The sequence below is a fragment of the Odontesthes bonariensis genome, chromosome 9 (genome assembly GCF_027942865.1).
Source record: "Odontesthes bonariensis isolate fOdoBon6 chromosome 9, fOdoBon6.hap1, whole genome shotgun sequence".
NCBI classification, from domain to species: Eukaryota; Metazoa; Chordata; class Actinopteri; order Atheriniformes; family Atherinopsidae; genus Odontesthes; species Odontesthes bonariensis.
This window is the reverse complement of record NC_134514.1, coordinates 12,857,540-12,873,649: the sequence shown is the minus strand read 5'-3', so window position 1 is coordinate 12,873,649 and position 16,110 is coordinate 12,857,540. Positions and strand designations below refer to the sequence as shown.

At 39.6% G+C, this 16,110-nt stretch overlaps 1 protein-coding gene across 2 annotated transcripts; it reads left to right on the top strand.

Moving 5' to 3' along the window:
• The first annotated feature begins 6,267 nt into the window (after nt 1-6,267).
• slc13a5b (solute carrier family 13 member 5b) lies at nt 6,268-15,433 on the top strand. 2 transcript variants are annotated; one of them, XM_075474354.1, is made up of 12 exons: nt 6,268-6,422; nt 7,238-7,366; nt 7,451-7,587; nt 7,792-8,012; nt 8,154-8,334; nt 8,423-8,545; nt 8,685-8,897; nt 8,990-9,096; nt 9,188-9,309; nt 9,532-9,693; nt 10,766-10,903; nt 14,205-15,433. In XM_075474354.1, exons 1-12 carry the CDS (start codon nt 6,324-6,326, stop codon nt 14,328-14,330), a joined length of 1,758 nt encoding a protein of 585 aa, XP_075330469.1. In that variant the 5' UTR covers nt 6,268-6,323; the 3' UTR covers nt 14,331-15,433. The 2 variants fall into 2 exon arrangements, with proteins under 2 accessions (XP_075330469.1, XP_075330468.1); XM_075474353.1 differs by having other exon boundaries at nt 7,792-8,334.
• The last annotated feature ends 677 nt before the right edge of the window (nt 15,434-16,110 follow it).

The following is a 16,110-nucleotide window of genomic DNA, read 5'->3' as shown; positions in this document are numbered from 1 at the left end:
TATCTTATCTTATATTATAGTTTATATAGATGGAAGATGCAACAATGGTGTATCTATTTTTATATTATGTCAATATATGTATGTATGTATGTATGTATGTATGTGTAAAAGATCTACCTCGGTATATTTAGATAGAGCCTGCTTTCAAGATGAGTTGCATACTTTACGACATATCGGTGTGATTTGATAAACAATTAAGAATAATTAAGTAGAATTATGATAAGTGCTTCTTGAGTTGAGTGAACTCTGTCTTTGTTGCTGTGTTGTCATTCTTGTGAATCCTGTGCACAAAATACATTTTAAGCTGCATTCGGATGCACATATATCTTTACTTATATAGGCTGCATGTGACTGAGGCATACCGACAGGCATAAAAATAAATGAATAAATTAAAAACTAAAACAAACCTGACACAGCAAATGACAGAATAAAGGCGAGTATTCTCAAATTTCAGACAATTGACAGTCCAAATGATGACAAATGCTGCTTCTTTGTCTTTGAAATTCTTGAAACTCGTATATAACCACATTGGTTTGGAATCTTATAATTACAGGGACACAAATTAAAAGCTTTCCTCATCCAAGCACACCACAAGTGCAGCATAATTACTGTCAGCAAACTTACAGAAAAGATACAGCCAAGGAACATGACATTCCTTGGCTCAGCATATCATGTTCCTCTTTTTATTTTGCTGTTAGTGCGTTGCAAAAATGTCTTGTCAAGTTTAAGACCACATTTACTGAGTATAAGCATGTAGTTCCTCGATACCAGCCAAACCAAAAACCGCTACTAGCAGTTCATGAATAATCTTGAATTGGAGTTACAGTTAAAATTTGTATTGAGATTAAAATGAGTTATTTCATGCAACCTGGACACTAAGTAATGCATAGGAAGCTTGACGATAAATATGAAATTATTTAATTTGATTAGTTCTCCAATTTTTGCTCTGTACTTGTGCACTTTGTGGTTCTCTGCCTGATATGACCCATGGAATTCTTTAAAAATGAATTAATTTCACGTGAACACACACTCACACAGCTCTCTATTGTATTGATTTTCCTCACACGTTTTTTTATATCATTCTCTGACTGATGAATGCAGTACTTTGATCTAGATCAAAGGGCAACATGTATAACTTTCATCTAAGTAAGTGGTTAGAATAATATATCTTATAGATTCCAAAAAGTCAGATGAAAAAGACACAACAAAGCTGCAAGTGATATAATAAGTCATATAACATAATATAAGGTGAAGGGAAATCCACATAACTGTCCTGGTAGAATTGGTGGTAACGAAACATACTTGATAAAAAATTTACTGGAATACGTTTGAGTAAGCCAGACTTTATAACGACAACATGGTTGCAACAACTTTTTTAGGTTGGCACTGTTGCTCGGGCAACAGCGTTGCCTATCTGCTGCCATCCTTTGTGGCAGAAACAACAGAATACACCTTGAATGTGATGGGTATGTCCCCCCCCACACCACATTGTGGACTCTTCTTTGATGGAGAGTTGGTACCATTGCACCATGTTGACACATTTTCATCTTGCCATCCATCCATCTTCTGATACTTATCCAGATCACAGGTGTAACAGTCTAAACAGCTACCTCTCTCCAGCCACTTCCTGCCTAACCCTTCCTAAGCTAGTTGAGAGATTAAACTCATCCTCTGAATCCTGGAGCTGCCCCAAGGTCACCTCTCCTTGAGGGATCCTTAAATATCTCCCCTGTGAGACAACTGAAGGCATCCTGACCCAATACCCAAATCACCTCAACTGGATCCTTTCGATTCAGAGAAGCAGCAACTCTTTCTTAACTCATTCTAGCTGCCAGACCACCTCGCCCTATCACTAAGGGTCAGGCCAGTCACCCTTCAGAGAAAGTTCATTTTTAGTGCTGACATTCAGAATCACATATTTTCGGTCACTCTCCAAACTTGTGACCATTCTTAAGAGATGGAACATAGACTGACGGGAAAATTGATAGCTTTGCCTTTAGGACTCAGCTCTCTCTTCACCACAAGAGGCTAGTAAAGCATTCGTATCACTTGTTGTTGCCCCAATCCCTCTTTCAATTTTCCGCCCCACTCTACCCTCACTTGTGAATAAGATCCCGAGATACAGAAACTTCTCCCCTTGAGGCAACAGCTCCTTCCAAATCCACCCATTCCAACTAAAGGTCATGACCTCTAACTTTGGCATGCTAATCCTCATTCTGGCTGCTTCAGATTCGGTTACAAATTGCACTAGTGCATGCTGGACTTCTCTGGTTGATAATGCCAATAGGACCACATTGTTTTAGAAAAACACGGATGCATTTATAAGCAGACCAAACTTGAAACCCTCTAACCCTTAACTGCGCCAAAAAATTCTGTCCATAAAGGTTTTGACTGAACCAGTTATGAAGAACAGCCATGTTGGAGTTCAACATCCACCTTTAAGGAGTCCAATTTACAGACAACAATGTGACTCTAGTTTTACAGGGACCAAATGACACATAACAAAGGGCTTGATGCCCCATACTCCTGGAGCACCTCACAGAACACAAGAGGACTGGTTGGGCAAACTCTCCCACACCCTCCAGTATTCTTGCGAAGGTAAAGAGCTGTCCCACAACTTGGACGAAGACATCATTACTCCTCCAGAATCTGAAGTTTGACTATCTGCCAGACTCTTCTTGCACCCTAGACTTAACCAGGGAGAATAAAGCTGGATTTATAGTTGATGCGTCGCTCATGGCGTAGCCGGCCCGTGACGTCAAAATGACGTTTCAGGACTGGCGGGCGCCATGAAAAGGCGGCGCAGCACGTTGTCATGCACCAGTCGAATTTTGTAACTTGGCTGCGCCAAGAACGACAAACCGGATGGAGCAATTTGAGACCAGGCTCAGTGAGGAGGTGCGTTTTTTACAAGCACCTATACGACACTGCTGTGAAAGAGCACAGGGAGCATGTAAACTCCCAAAACTCGTGGACAGAGATTGGCAGAAGTTTGGGGAAAGAGGGAGAGTTCTGTAAGAGTGTGTGGAAGAAGCTACGGGACAGATACGTGAAGGCAAAGAAGAGGGCAGAGACTCAAAGTGGTGATGCCGGGGGCTTCAGACCTTCACCTCTATTAACTGAATTGTCTTGGCTCACAAACTTCGTGAAACACAGAGACACCGAAAAAAATACCATGTAACAAGAAGTGTGATCCCCCTGTAGCTGGAACCCATCCTCTGGTCCCCCTTTTAAAAAGAAGAACAGTCTACACAGTACCAGTCCAGATGCACTATTTCCAACTTCTTCATAATGTCACACACGCATGTCAACCAAGACAGCCCAACAACATTCATGACGTTTAGGGCTTATCTTGGCAGCCTGACTACGTCATACTCACGATTCTAGTCAGAATGTGAGTCTGATACCGCTCGATAGTGTTTTGAGTATGGGGTGTGTTTCAACCAAACCAGGAGAAAAAATGCCTCTTCGCTCAATTGGATAGACCTATAACCAATCAGAGCAACGTAGCATGTGACGTAGATTAAGCGACACACACTTGTTGTAGGAAGGACGGCAAAAACATCTTTTCTATCGATAAAAGCCTTTATCGCGTTCCTCTGTTCGTCTTTCAAAATGAATGCAATGTGGAGATCCTGTAGAACAGACTCGATGGCAGAATCTACACACCCTAGCTCTCCAGCGGCAGCCATGTTTGTTCCAAACGAAGTCAAACCAAGCGCTCTTTAGTGACGTAGTCGATAATGTCCCTGTTGATCATTTGTCCATCATCGTATAAAGCCTGCCCTGACAATCTGATTGGGGTCGACTGTTTTGATGTCGAGCATAGAGATTTCCCAACTGAGCAGAGCCAGACCGAACTTCCCGACCAAAACTTTTATGGGCGGGGCTAAGTTCGGCTGGCACCCAGGCTATTATCTTGGGGCCCCTCCATCACAAATTTGTTTTTAACTGCAGCGACTATCACCCCAAACTCACAGGCCTATGATTTCCATTATTCCAAATGTCACAAGGTATTTTGGTCAAGCTGAGAGGATCTTCATGGGTATTCCTTGAATTAAAACCCCGGTTGACTGGACAGCACTCCAGCCCTACTGTAAATATTGTTGGCAATGCACCACTTTCCCCCCTTGATGCATCTGACAGTTTTCCAGAATCTCTTCAAGCCTTACTGTTAGCGATGTGCCATAGCCAAACTCCTTCCACAGCTAAGCTTTTGCTTCTGAAACTGTCCAGTCATGTTCTGCTTGGCCCGTTGATGCCTTTCAGGTGCCTCTGGGATCCCATAAGCTAACATAACTCTGTAGGACTCATATTTCAACCTGGCGGCTCCCCTCACCTCAAGCTCCGTACACCACCAAGCGTCCTCAATAAAGACCAACCACCTTACAGCAGTTTGGAGCAGTATTAGCAATGAAGTCCCGAAACACACACCCTCCCTCTGAATGTCGGAGAAGCTCAGCCAGAGATGGGAGCTAAACTGGGGCTTCTTCAAAGGTTTCCAACAAAACCTCATATGGTGCCAGGGTCCAGCTTCCTCCCCCGCCACGTGATCCAACTCACCACCAGGTGGTGATCAGTTGACAGCTCAGCTCCTCATCATTCAAATTCAAAGGGATTTATTGTTTTGACAATATTGATTTCATCAGCAAAAAAATTTAATATAACTAATACAACATTTAAAAAATAGTTTTAAAAACACATATGATTAATTGATCAAAATGACTATGACTATGACTCCTCCCTTTATAAATCATTCTGTTTTTTAAAAAAAGACAAAGAAAAAAATTCTCTGAGTGACTGACCAATATGAGGCTGTGTAGCTATTATTCAAATCGCCCCACCTGTGAAATACAATAATCTTTATTGGAATATAACATTAATGACAGTAGAAAACCCTGTTGGAGGGAAATGTTTTCTTTGACTGTGCACTGAATGTACAGGGCTACAAAACAGATAGTAAAAGGTTCCTGACAGTGATCTTTATTTCTTAATGTAGAGAAAATACTCTCTCTGTTAACACACCTGTACAAGGTGGAAGTTTTCCCATAATTTAGAAAAGCTAAGTGATACCACATTGGTTATCTGTTACAAACAACAAGCCTTGCATTTAGAAGGTTCCTTCAGAAGTACTCACTTCATGTTATGCTTTAAGTTATATATAATTAGATTATTGTTACTCATGCATTTTTGTAAAAGCAATTTTGCTGTTGTAGTTTGTCATGGAGGAACATAATATTATAACTATATATATACAATTCTGGTTGATTATTTTCAATATATATCTATCTGTAGATTATTTTCTCTGTTGATTGTTTGGTTTGTAAAAAAAATCCTAATTTGAAAATGCTGTCACACTAAATGACCATCAAAATAGCTGTCAAAGTTCTGTTCATTGACAATATCCTATAAGCTGTATCTGTATAAACTGCTACACTTAAGTAATGATTTCCTATTACTTGAAAGCGCTTCTCCCAGCTCACCTTTCTCTTTGTTTTGCATAATGAAGTCCAAAGATGTAAGTGATAATCACAGTTTATGATCTTTGTAAAATAACAGTCTACTGCCACACCTCTCACTCTGTGCGACCACATCACGTGACAATCATTTAGAGGTTACAGATACGTTTTCTAATCGTTAAAGTATGGTGACTAAAGTTTAAGGGGAAAAATGTTCTGGACAGTGGTTAAGTAGAATTTAACGGAAAGAGAAACAGACGACAGTCACCTCAAAACTGGTACTGGTATGTTATAGTATACTGAATAAACTGATGGAATCCTCATGTAAATAGTATACCTGTCCATCTTATCCTTCCAAATTTATTCCAAAATTCTTTATTGAGTTTGCAGCACTTCTGCATCAGTAACCAGTTTTCATGATGAGAACATAAAATACACTGATTCAAGGACAGGAAAATGTTGATAGCCTATGAAGAATCTACGGAAGAGTATTAGGGCCAGGCATAAGAAAAAATATTTATATTTTGCCTGTCGAGATTAATGTCGAAATTGTCGACTTTATTCTCGACATGTTGACATTAATCTCGACAGGCAAAATATAAATATTTTTTCTTATGCCTGACCCTAATACTCTTCCGTAAGAATCAATAGTGTTCTGACTAAGTGCGCTAACTTTAACCCCACCTTTATGGGTTCTTCTGTTCTGTGCACACATCTCATACTCCCACTCTCACTCCTTTTTGTGAATCGTCCTTATTCGCTGCAGGACTTCCCTCCTCCTCCTCCCGCCTCCTCCTCATCTCCCCTGAGCCTCAAAATCGCGATGCATGGTGTTCATGCTTCTTTACTCCGTTTTCCTCCAGGATGGGATTCTTCAGATATATTTCCTCTGTTAAAAATGGGCTCATCCTCTTCACGGCCCCATGTATTCTTCTTCCACTGCCTCTAGTGATCGGGACATCGGTATGTTGCAACAGAATCTGAGTGAAATTACCGGATAAAACTTTGCCAAAAATTTATAGAATAAAATGTCTAGCTCGTTAGATCGGCAGTCTTTAAGGCTACTATTTGGCATATTACTTAATTACTTTCTTGTAGCCTACATGGAGATTTGACGCATGCATTAACTAAATTTAGCACACTTTTAACTGGTCATAGACATTTTTTCTTTGCACTTGTTCCTTTGTTGCACCTGTTCCCACCGGCTCGTGAGATGTCCAGTGTTGCCGGGGGCCGGTGCACTCTTAAGTCCTGTTATTTTAACTCTTTGCTGTTAACATGAATTGTCATGACCAGCGTGGGAACACATAGTCAAAGGGCTCTGTCCACATTGTTACCTTCGACATGTGGCACAGAGACATACAGGCTGTAAGCATGTTATGATAGGCATTGGCTGCCATGCAAAAAAGCCTTAGACATGATCCCAGATTACAGGTCGGCCTAACATGAACTGAAGTACTTGTCAACAAAGCGAAAGAGCACGTCTCTTTTAAGAGAAAGAGAAAGATGATAATATTAATGATAATAATTGTACTGAAAACGTCAGTACAATATTATAAATGAAGGTGAGCTCAGAACTGTTCTGTAAACAAAAGTGCAAGAAACAATGGACCTAACCTGCCATCACCCTTTGAACCAACTAAACATCAATTAAAAAATATATATTACACTTTTTGATTTCAAGTATTTGTGGATTTTACTGTATGAACCCTTATAGCAGGGATTTTGAGATAAAGTAAGTAGAGTGGATCTGTATTATTTTATTTATTTTTTAACAGGAGGCAGAATGTGCCTATGTGATCATCCTGATGGCAGTGTACTGGTGCACAGAAGTACTTCCTCTGGCTGTGACAGCACTTCTCCCAGCTCTCCTTTTCCCTTTGTTTGGCATAATGCAGTCCAAAGATGTAAGTGATAATCACCACAGTTTATGATCTTTGTGAAAAAGTCTACTGCCATGCCTCTTACTCTGTGTGACCCTGCTTTTCCAGGTGTGTATGCAGTACCTGAAGGACACAAACTTGTTGTTTGTGGGAGGGCTGATGGTCGCTGTGGCCGTGGAGCACTGGAATCTGCACAAGCGCATTGCTTTGAGAGTGCTACTTTTGGTCGGTGTGCGTCCAGCACTGTGAGTGGCTCGGTTACATACCTGTTATCATCTATTTGCTCTGCATATCTAATCAGCTATGAAGTTAAAAACATCAATGTACTACAGATAAAGGCGCTATGTTCAAGGTTTTCATTGCATCATAAAAGCATATTTTACTGTCTTTGTCACTGTTGGTTATAAACACACATAACATGTTTTTATTTTTTTAAATATCCCTGACAGTCTGATGCTGGGTTTCATGGGTGTTACTGCGTTCTTATCCATGTGGATCAGTAACACGGCTACAACCGCCATGATGGTGCCTATTGTCCAAGCAGTGCTACAGCAGCTCAACACCAGTGAGACAGAAGTACCTCAAATCCTCAGCTCAGACGAGCAGGTCCAGACATCAGACACTGACAGCAAATGTCCGACACAGACAGAGAAACAGAATGAGGGACAGGGTGAGCCCTTGTCAACATTCAGTAAAATGTTGTATGCAAAGAAAGAAAAAAGGAAAATGTGCAAGATCGTGACTTTTTCTATTTGGAGAACTGTGGTGCAAGTAACTCTTTCATTCTTCATTCCTCCCTCTTTGTTTAAAGGCCCAGTGGTGGTGACTTTCTTAGATGCCTCAACAGAGGTTGCCAAGCACAAGGAGGCAGCAGAAAGACAGAGAATGTGTAAAGGGATGACCCTGTGTGTTTGTTATGCTGCCAGCATTGGTGGCACAGCCACACTGACAGGAACTGGCCCCAATCTGGTCCTAAATGGCCAGATGAACCAGTGAGTGTCTCCTTATCAATTACAAGTTGCATGTCTTTATTTACAATCTTGTTTTTAATACATTTTACTCTATTGTCATTTTTATTAGACTGTTTCCTGATAATGGGGACGTGATTAATTTTGCTTCCTGGTTTGGCTTCGCCTTCCCAAACATGATCATCATGCTCATATTGGCCTGGCTTTGGCTGCAGTTTGTCTTCATTGGATTCAAGTGAGTCTGATGATGGCTAAAGCCTAATTCTTCTGGCAGAGACTTGAATCAGCATCAAAAAACTTCTTTGCCGCATCAACAGTGCGATTGAATGTAGAGGTGACACAAAGATTTTGATTGCCGTGTGATCCCTCTCCAGCTTTAAGAAGACCTGGGGCTGCGGGGCTGTGAAGACAGAGAAGGAGATTGCGGCCTATAATGTGATTGTTGAGGAGCATCGTGGCTTGGGGTCCATGTCTTTTGGAGAAATAAGTGTCCTGAGTCTCTTTACTTTGTTGGTGCTCATGTGGTTCACAAGGGATCCAGGTTTTGTCGACGGCTGGGCAACAAATATCTTCAACTCCAAAGCAGAGTTCGTACTCAAACTTTTCTAATTCTGAACAAATTTTAACTTATATATAAATCAGTTTTTTACAGGGTTTCTTTCATCCTCCCACCTCTTAGGTATGTGACAGATGCCACAGTGGCGATTTTTGTGGCTGTCCTTCTCTTCGTTCTGCCCTCTGAACCTCCACGTTTTTGTTCACGGATGAATCGTAGTTTTGACACAGGTGAGTCATCATTCTGGAAGATTATAGGTCATATGTCTTTGTACAGTGTTGCGATTTAAATCTTCATGTATTTTATTTATTGGATCTGAAGCCCCTCATCAGTCTTCTGGACCAACGACATCTCTCCTCACCTGGAAAGTTGCCCAAAAGAAGTTACCATGGGGCATTGTGCTACTTCTCGGAGGAGGTTTTGCTCTGGCAAAAGGAAGTGAAGTAAGTGATAAAAACAGTTCTGTTTTGTTCTGTTCTGTTCTGTTCTGTTCTGTTCTGTTCTGTTATGTTATGTTATGTTATGTTATGTTATGTTATGTTATGTTATGTTATCTTATGTTATGTTATGTTATGTTATGTTATGTTATGTTATGTTATGTTATGTTATGTTATGTTCTGTTCTGTTCTGTTATGTTAATTTCTGTTCTGTTCTGTTATCTTCAGGAATCAGGACTTTCAAAATGGATGGGAGATCAGATGACTCCCCTGCAAACTATCCCTCCCTGGGCAATTGCTATCATCTTATGTCTACTCATTGCTACCTTCACAGAGTGCACAAGTAATGTGGCCACTGCGACTCTCTTCCTACCTGTCTTAGCTTCAATGGTAAGAACTCTCACTTGTTTTAGGAGGGGGGGAGGGCAGAAACAGGATCTTAGACTGTGGGAGACAGACAATCTTGCATGGCAGCAGTGGTTCACTCAGGTGAAGTGCTCCCTGGAGTAATGTCAACTGATTTCCCCAATTGGGGGAAGCACTGATACTACTCTCAGTGAGAGCTGACCGATTTTCCCATGCTTGGCTGCCCATTTAGTTGTTCATTCAGACTGAATATGTTCGGTCCCCTACTATGGGCCCCTCCTCCCATTAATAACCTGCCAAACACACCAATTCAGCTCACTGCCCTGTGCCACTGCCTGCCCTGCTGCTGCTGAAGAATGGCATTACTGTGCCCACAAGCTGAGCACTAGACAGAATGCCAAAGATGGGTTACAAAAGACAGTGGCAAGTAGGAACCTCCAGTCTGATATTTTCTATAGGGAAGGCAATGGAAGTCCACAAGAGCATTTGCAAATAAAGTCAGAAAGTTAAGAGAGGAACAAGTAAATATTTGATCAGATATCAGAAGTGTGGAGATTACATTTTGGAGCAATATTAGCTTGTGGCATGTGGCTTTGTGTGTCATCTTGTCAACTGAATCTTTGATTTAAACAAAAACCCAAAACACTAGCATCATGGTGACATGATATAGCCTACTACCTACAGTTTAAAGTAGCCTTACTATAAAGTTTAGTTTTATTTTTTCACTGTTTATTTTGAGAACCATAAATTACTCTGCACTTGTTTAAGCTACTCTGCCGCAGGATATGTAATTCAGAAGCAAATTCCACACTATAATGTTCTCTGAAACGTAGTAGTCTGCTATTATCGCTACATGTGTGTGCTTTTCCTTTTTGGATAGCATGACTCAGCACTGGACCAGCAGAAATTACATCTTAATTACACCTACCTAATGAGAGTTTTCACTCTGGCAGACTTGCACACATTTCACTCTGAGTTATGAGTCAGTGATTACAGTTGCAGAAAAGTAACCAGATGGAGGAGTTGAGGATTTTGTGATCAGGACTGTGTTCATCTCTGGTTTAGACTGTTGAAACCTAATGTGTGATTATTGCAGTCTCAATCCATTGGAATGAATCCGCTGTACGTCATGGTGCCTTGTACTCTGAGTGCCTCTTTTGCCTTCATGCTGCCTGTTGCCACCCCGCCAAATGCCATAGTCTTCTCCTATGGATACCTCAAGGTTGCGGACATGGTAAGTATGGCAGTGGTTTGTTGTTTATTGCGTTACTTTTTTATTCTTACATTATCACTTTAATAAAGACACACACACAGGTGCATAGCAAACAATAATAACAGAAGAGGAACAAAGAAAAGAAAATCCACAATGTCACAAATGCACATAAAGGTTGAGATGCCAGTGGTTCCACATACCTGAATAGAACCTGACTGAGCTTAACGCAGGCTTCGTCAATGTTGAAATTATGCTGCTTGCAGAGTCCAATAACCTACACATATCAGCACATGAGATTGTGCAATAAAGCATAACAAGTAGGTATGCCAACACTAACACATATTTTGCTTGTGCTGTTCAATTGTAGCACCTGAGGCAGCAGCCTCATTTGATTATCATTCAGCATTGAGTTTCTGCATTCTACTCTTTCTGTAGCACACAAATGAGCAGTATACATGGGGGATACAATATGCTTTTAAAAGTGCAAACTTTACTTGGACAGAGCACATACTAACCTTATATATCAGCATATTAGCTTGTGCATACTTTATACAACATTGTCTGTAAATGTCCCTATCACCAGTCAGGTCATTAGTTATATAATGCCCAAGGTATTAAACCTCATCACACACTCACTCTAACAACAATATCAGATCAAGATAAGTCAGGAAATGATAGTTTATGACTCTCCTTACTCCTCACAATCATAGTATTACTTTTCATTGCACTGTCATTCATGTCAAATCCTGGGCCAAATTGAGAGCAAATCCTACATAACTTCATCTGGCACTGTTATACATTTAGGGTTGTCCATCCATTTCCTATACCTGAGTGATTCTTTTCTTTTTTCTTTTCTTTTTGTCAAAATTATATGTCAATATTGAGCTGTGTAACCCAGGGGGCCGAAGCCTATCCCGGCTGTGCAATTATTCAACATTTTGGAAAATGCAAAATACAGTGCATGGATACGGTGCTGCTAATTAGATGAGAAGATAAATTGCATTCTTAAAGGTCCACTGGGTAGGATTTAATGGTAGCTAGTGGTCAAAATACTTTACGGAACAAGTTGTATGCCCCCTTCCTCGCTATTCCCTTCCCTAGCATAAAAAAAGAAATTGCAGTGACTGTTTATTTTGATTATTTTATGAATTATGATTATTATTAATTAATTGAATTCCAATTGGCTTGAATTGGACTTACTATCTAAGTGCCTTGAGATGACATTTGTTGTATTTGGCGCTATAAAAATAAAAATGAATTGAATTGAATTGAATTGTAAAAAACACAGAAAACCTGAGCCAGTGTTTGGTTTGTCTGTTCTGGATTACTGTAGAAACATCATCTGCTGTTTAACAACGTAAATACTCTTTCTAAATTGTAAACATAGTTTTTAATAACGTATTTAGTTTCTGTCAACATTTCTGTGAAGCTGGAATTTTTTAGAAAAATGAAGCAGACCTTTGCTTTGCAATTCTAAATTTGACCACTTCACTGTTGCACTTGGACTGAAGGGTTAGTTGTGGTTCAGGCAGTAACAGTTCAATCTCCAAACCCTCCAAATGAATGGTTCCACTTTGCAAAACCATTGACGGTTGACCATTTACCATCGACCCTTATTAAATCAGTCCAAGCAGCCTCGTGACTCTCAAAAACTTTAGCAACAAACTTTTTAAAACAGGTGCACCCACTATGAGTCTGTTCCTGTCTGTAGGAAGTAATCCACCTCTTATTCTTTTAGCCACTGCTCACAACTTGCGGCTTTTAGCTTGCAATGCAGCTGGATTGTCACAAGATTACAGAGGTTACATTCATGAGAGAATCCATCTTACCATACTACAAGCTATGTAATGTCCACAAGAAAAAATTTTAGACCAATCAGTTCCCTATACTGGAAGCTAAAGTCAGGATTAAGGTTTGACAACAGTCAGCAAAGGCAGTTACTTGGTTGAATTTTTTCTTTTCTGATGGTGAATTATTGCACTTCTTCAAACAGTTTATAAGAAGGACGCAAATGGTTCCCTGTGACAAAACATCTGGCATGTCAGTATATGTGGCAGTAAGGGCCCATTTATACTAGGATGGAGGTATCCGTCTGTGTTGCTGTCAGCCACTGCAGATGGGTAATTGTTGAATGCAGACGGACAAACATGCTATCATCCAAAAAGCTAACAGCACATTGACGTATGAGATGATGTTACCTGTTGATGAAATTCTGCATCAAAACCAATATTTGTCTACTAGAACTTCTGTCATTTCTAAAGCAGAGCTAAGCTTAAGCACCAACAACAGCACCAACATAACCAATTGCAGTCTACAGCTCAGATTTTAAACAAGGGAACAATATTGATCTACTCAGAAATCAACAGCCTCTTTTGAGAATGTTGATCTGGCACTAATCAGCTAAATTAACAAAGCACATGTAACGTACCTGAACAACTCAACTATACTATTTTTTATTTTCGTAGCAAGTGCAACACAAGTGCTTTACAGAACAAGACAAAACTCTAAAGAAGTAAAGAAGTAAAATAATAACAAACTGACACACATACCCCAAAATCCCAGAGAAACTAAAAAGCTGGTTTAGTGTTTCACAACCAGGACAAAAACTGCATTGTTCCTCTTGAATCTGAGGTTCACGTTATGGGAAGACTCTCTTCTCAGATAAAGACCTTCTCAGGAAGGCAGAGAACTGGGGCCCCCTTTAAAAATGTTTGCTATTTCCTTTACTGAGATCCAAATTTAATTTAGCTTTCCATCTAAACACACATTAACAGTATGTTGTTGCAGTAAATATGAAATTTAAATACTATTTAACAAACACTTCTGACCAGTAGGCCTACCTATAAAAAGCAGACCAGAGCTGTGAAAACCAAAAGAAAACAAAAACTGCCTTTTATGACTGATTATATGAGTGTCTGAGAGGCAGATTTTGCTACCTCTGAATATAGCCAGGCCTGTTGTCTCTCTGTTTAGAACGCTTATGATAAGCTTATGATAACTCATTTGTGGCTGTGGCCTTGTATCTGCAGTTCTACATATATGACAGTGGTATCTCAAGACCACAGAATCAAAAAGCAAACAGTGGACAATTCTGGCAAATATCTAATCACTACACTGAATTTGTATTGCACTGAATAAGCACTTTGAATTGTTTTGTACATGAAATGTGCTATACAAATAAATTTGACTTTGACTTTGACTACACTGATAGCTCTCAGTAAATTCAACAGAGCAAGGCTTTGATGTACGGAAATCTTTGTTAATGACTTAAATGATGTGAATTGCTGCCTTAAAATCACTGAATTGTCTTCTCCCTCACCAGGCTAAGACAGGAATAGTCATGAACATCATCGGCATCCTGTGTGTTACACTGTCCATTAACAGCTGGGGCAGGGCCATATTTCACCTGGACACCTTCCCTTCATGGGCCAACGTCACAGGGGTGTGAGTCTGTTTCCACAGTATATGAGAACACTTGTACACACCTGGCCTTCACCAACCACAAGTGCAAGATCAAAACCTATGGTCAGATTGACAGCACTGGACCAAACAGCGAACTTCATGTGTCTAATTACCATCTCGAGTTTTGCTAGTGAGAGAAAGTGTAGATAAATTTGAAGATGGGTGGAGATGACATTTATTTCCTACGCATATTGAAGTTAATCTGAAGAAAATTCCTAATGCCCAAAAAGATATGACAGAAGCCAAAGACTGTCTGTGTTTATATACATAAATACAGAGAATCTTTCAGAGTCCTTGGCAGTTTATTCTAGTGACATCACTCAAGCATCTCTTTTATCAAAATAATTCAGAGGGACTGGTGTTGATATGGTTTAAGTTTTGTTTAGTTTAATTTAGCATACATGTAGCATATATTAAGAGCAATAAGCCTTCTTGGAACTGAAATATTGGGGTACTTGTACTTAGGGACTTTTATTCATTTGCTACATTTGTCTTGGCGCTGTATTACTTTTTAAGATTTTACACTGAAAGTACATCATACTGCATATATAGTAGTACAAATTTGATCCAATGTAAACAGATACAACATTAAAATTCCACTAATGTGTAAATACATTAGTGATAATAATACAATAGCACTGTGACAATGGCAGCTGCCTAATGATCACTTTTGATCACTACTGATGTAATTTGCTCCCAAATTCTGTACAAGCATCACAACATACAAACAAAATTTGAATACCTTTTCCACAGCTGAATGTTACAAGCACTTATGTTTACATAGGGTTAAGGTTACAAAGTTTGACATTTTTGTATTTAGAAATGAAAGCCTGCTGTGTATGTATATAAGATCTGATTACAAGCCTACAACTACCATTTCAACAAAAGAAAGCATATGTATGGTCCAGTCATAGTGCCTTATTGTATATATAAATACATTCTCAAACTGATCTGTTTATAGACTATTCTCATATAGTGACCGGTTAGAACAATGAATTCTGTATTAACTGCACTTAAGATGTATTTAATAATCATTGTGTAAGTGATGTACATATGAAATGAAAAAAATAAAAACGAGTTTTAATACAATCAGTTTCTGTATTTTGTGTCTTGTTGAACCCATCCACTTACAGTAGTTTAAAAACAGTGAAGCAAAAAACAGGTACTGAATTTGTAGATTCTGCATGATCGAGACACAATAGGGTCAGTTGCTCTATGTACTCAGTGCTCTTAAACTCTATTCAAATATATAACCTCTGACTTTACAATCAGATGTTGACAGTTTCCAACAGTAACTGTGGACAGGGTTTAAACAATGAGGAGTCTTGAAAAAAGCCGTTGTAATGAAAACTCAGCTTTGTCTGTGAATATAGTGTTGTCCTTCATCCTTCGTAGTCATCAAACACAGAATTATCTCACTTTCATCACATTTTATCTGCTCTTTCTCATCTTCAAATGACTCGTGGATGTGCTTTAAAAGTGTTTTTGTGACATTACCATTGCTAACTGACCACTTGTCTTGTGCACAAATCTGATATAATCCTGTAAATGCAGTGTGGAATGCAACCGCAATCCTGGGCCGAAGGACACGCCTGATGCAGGAGTTCTGTGTCATTGTCCTCTTACGAGACGCTGTATGAGCCAAAGGTCAAGGCAGTGATACAGTCGAACATTGTCTTGCATCATAAACATTATGAGCTCAAAGATGACACTATGCACGTCTGCATTTAAAGACCCCAGATACTTTCATTACAGCCTACCGGTAT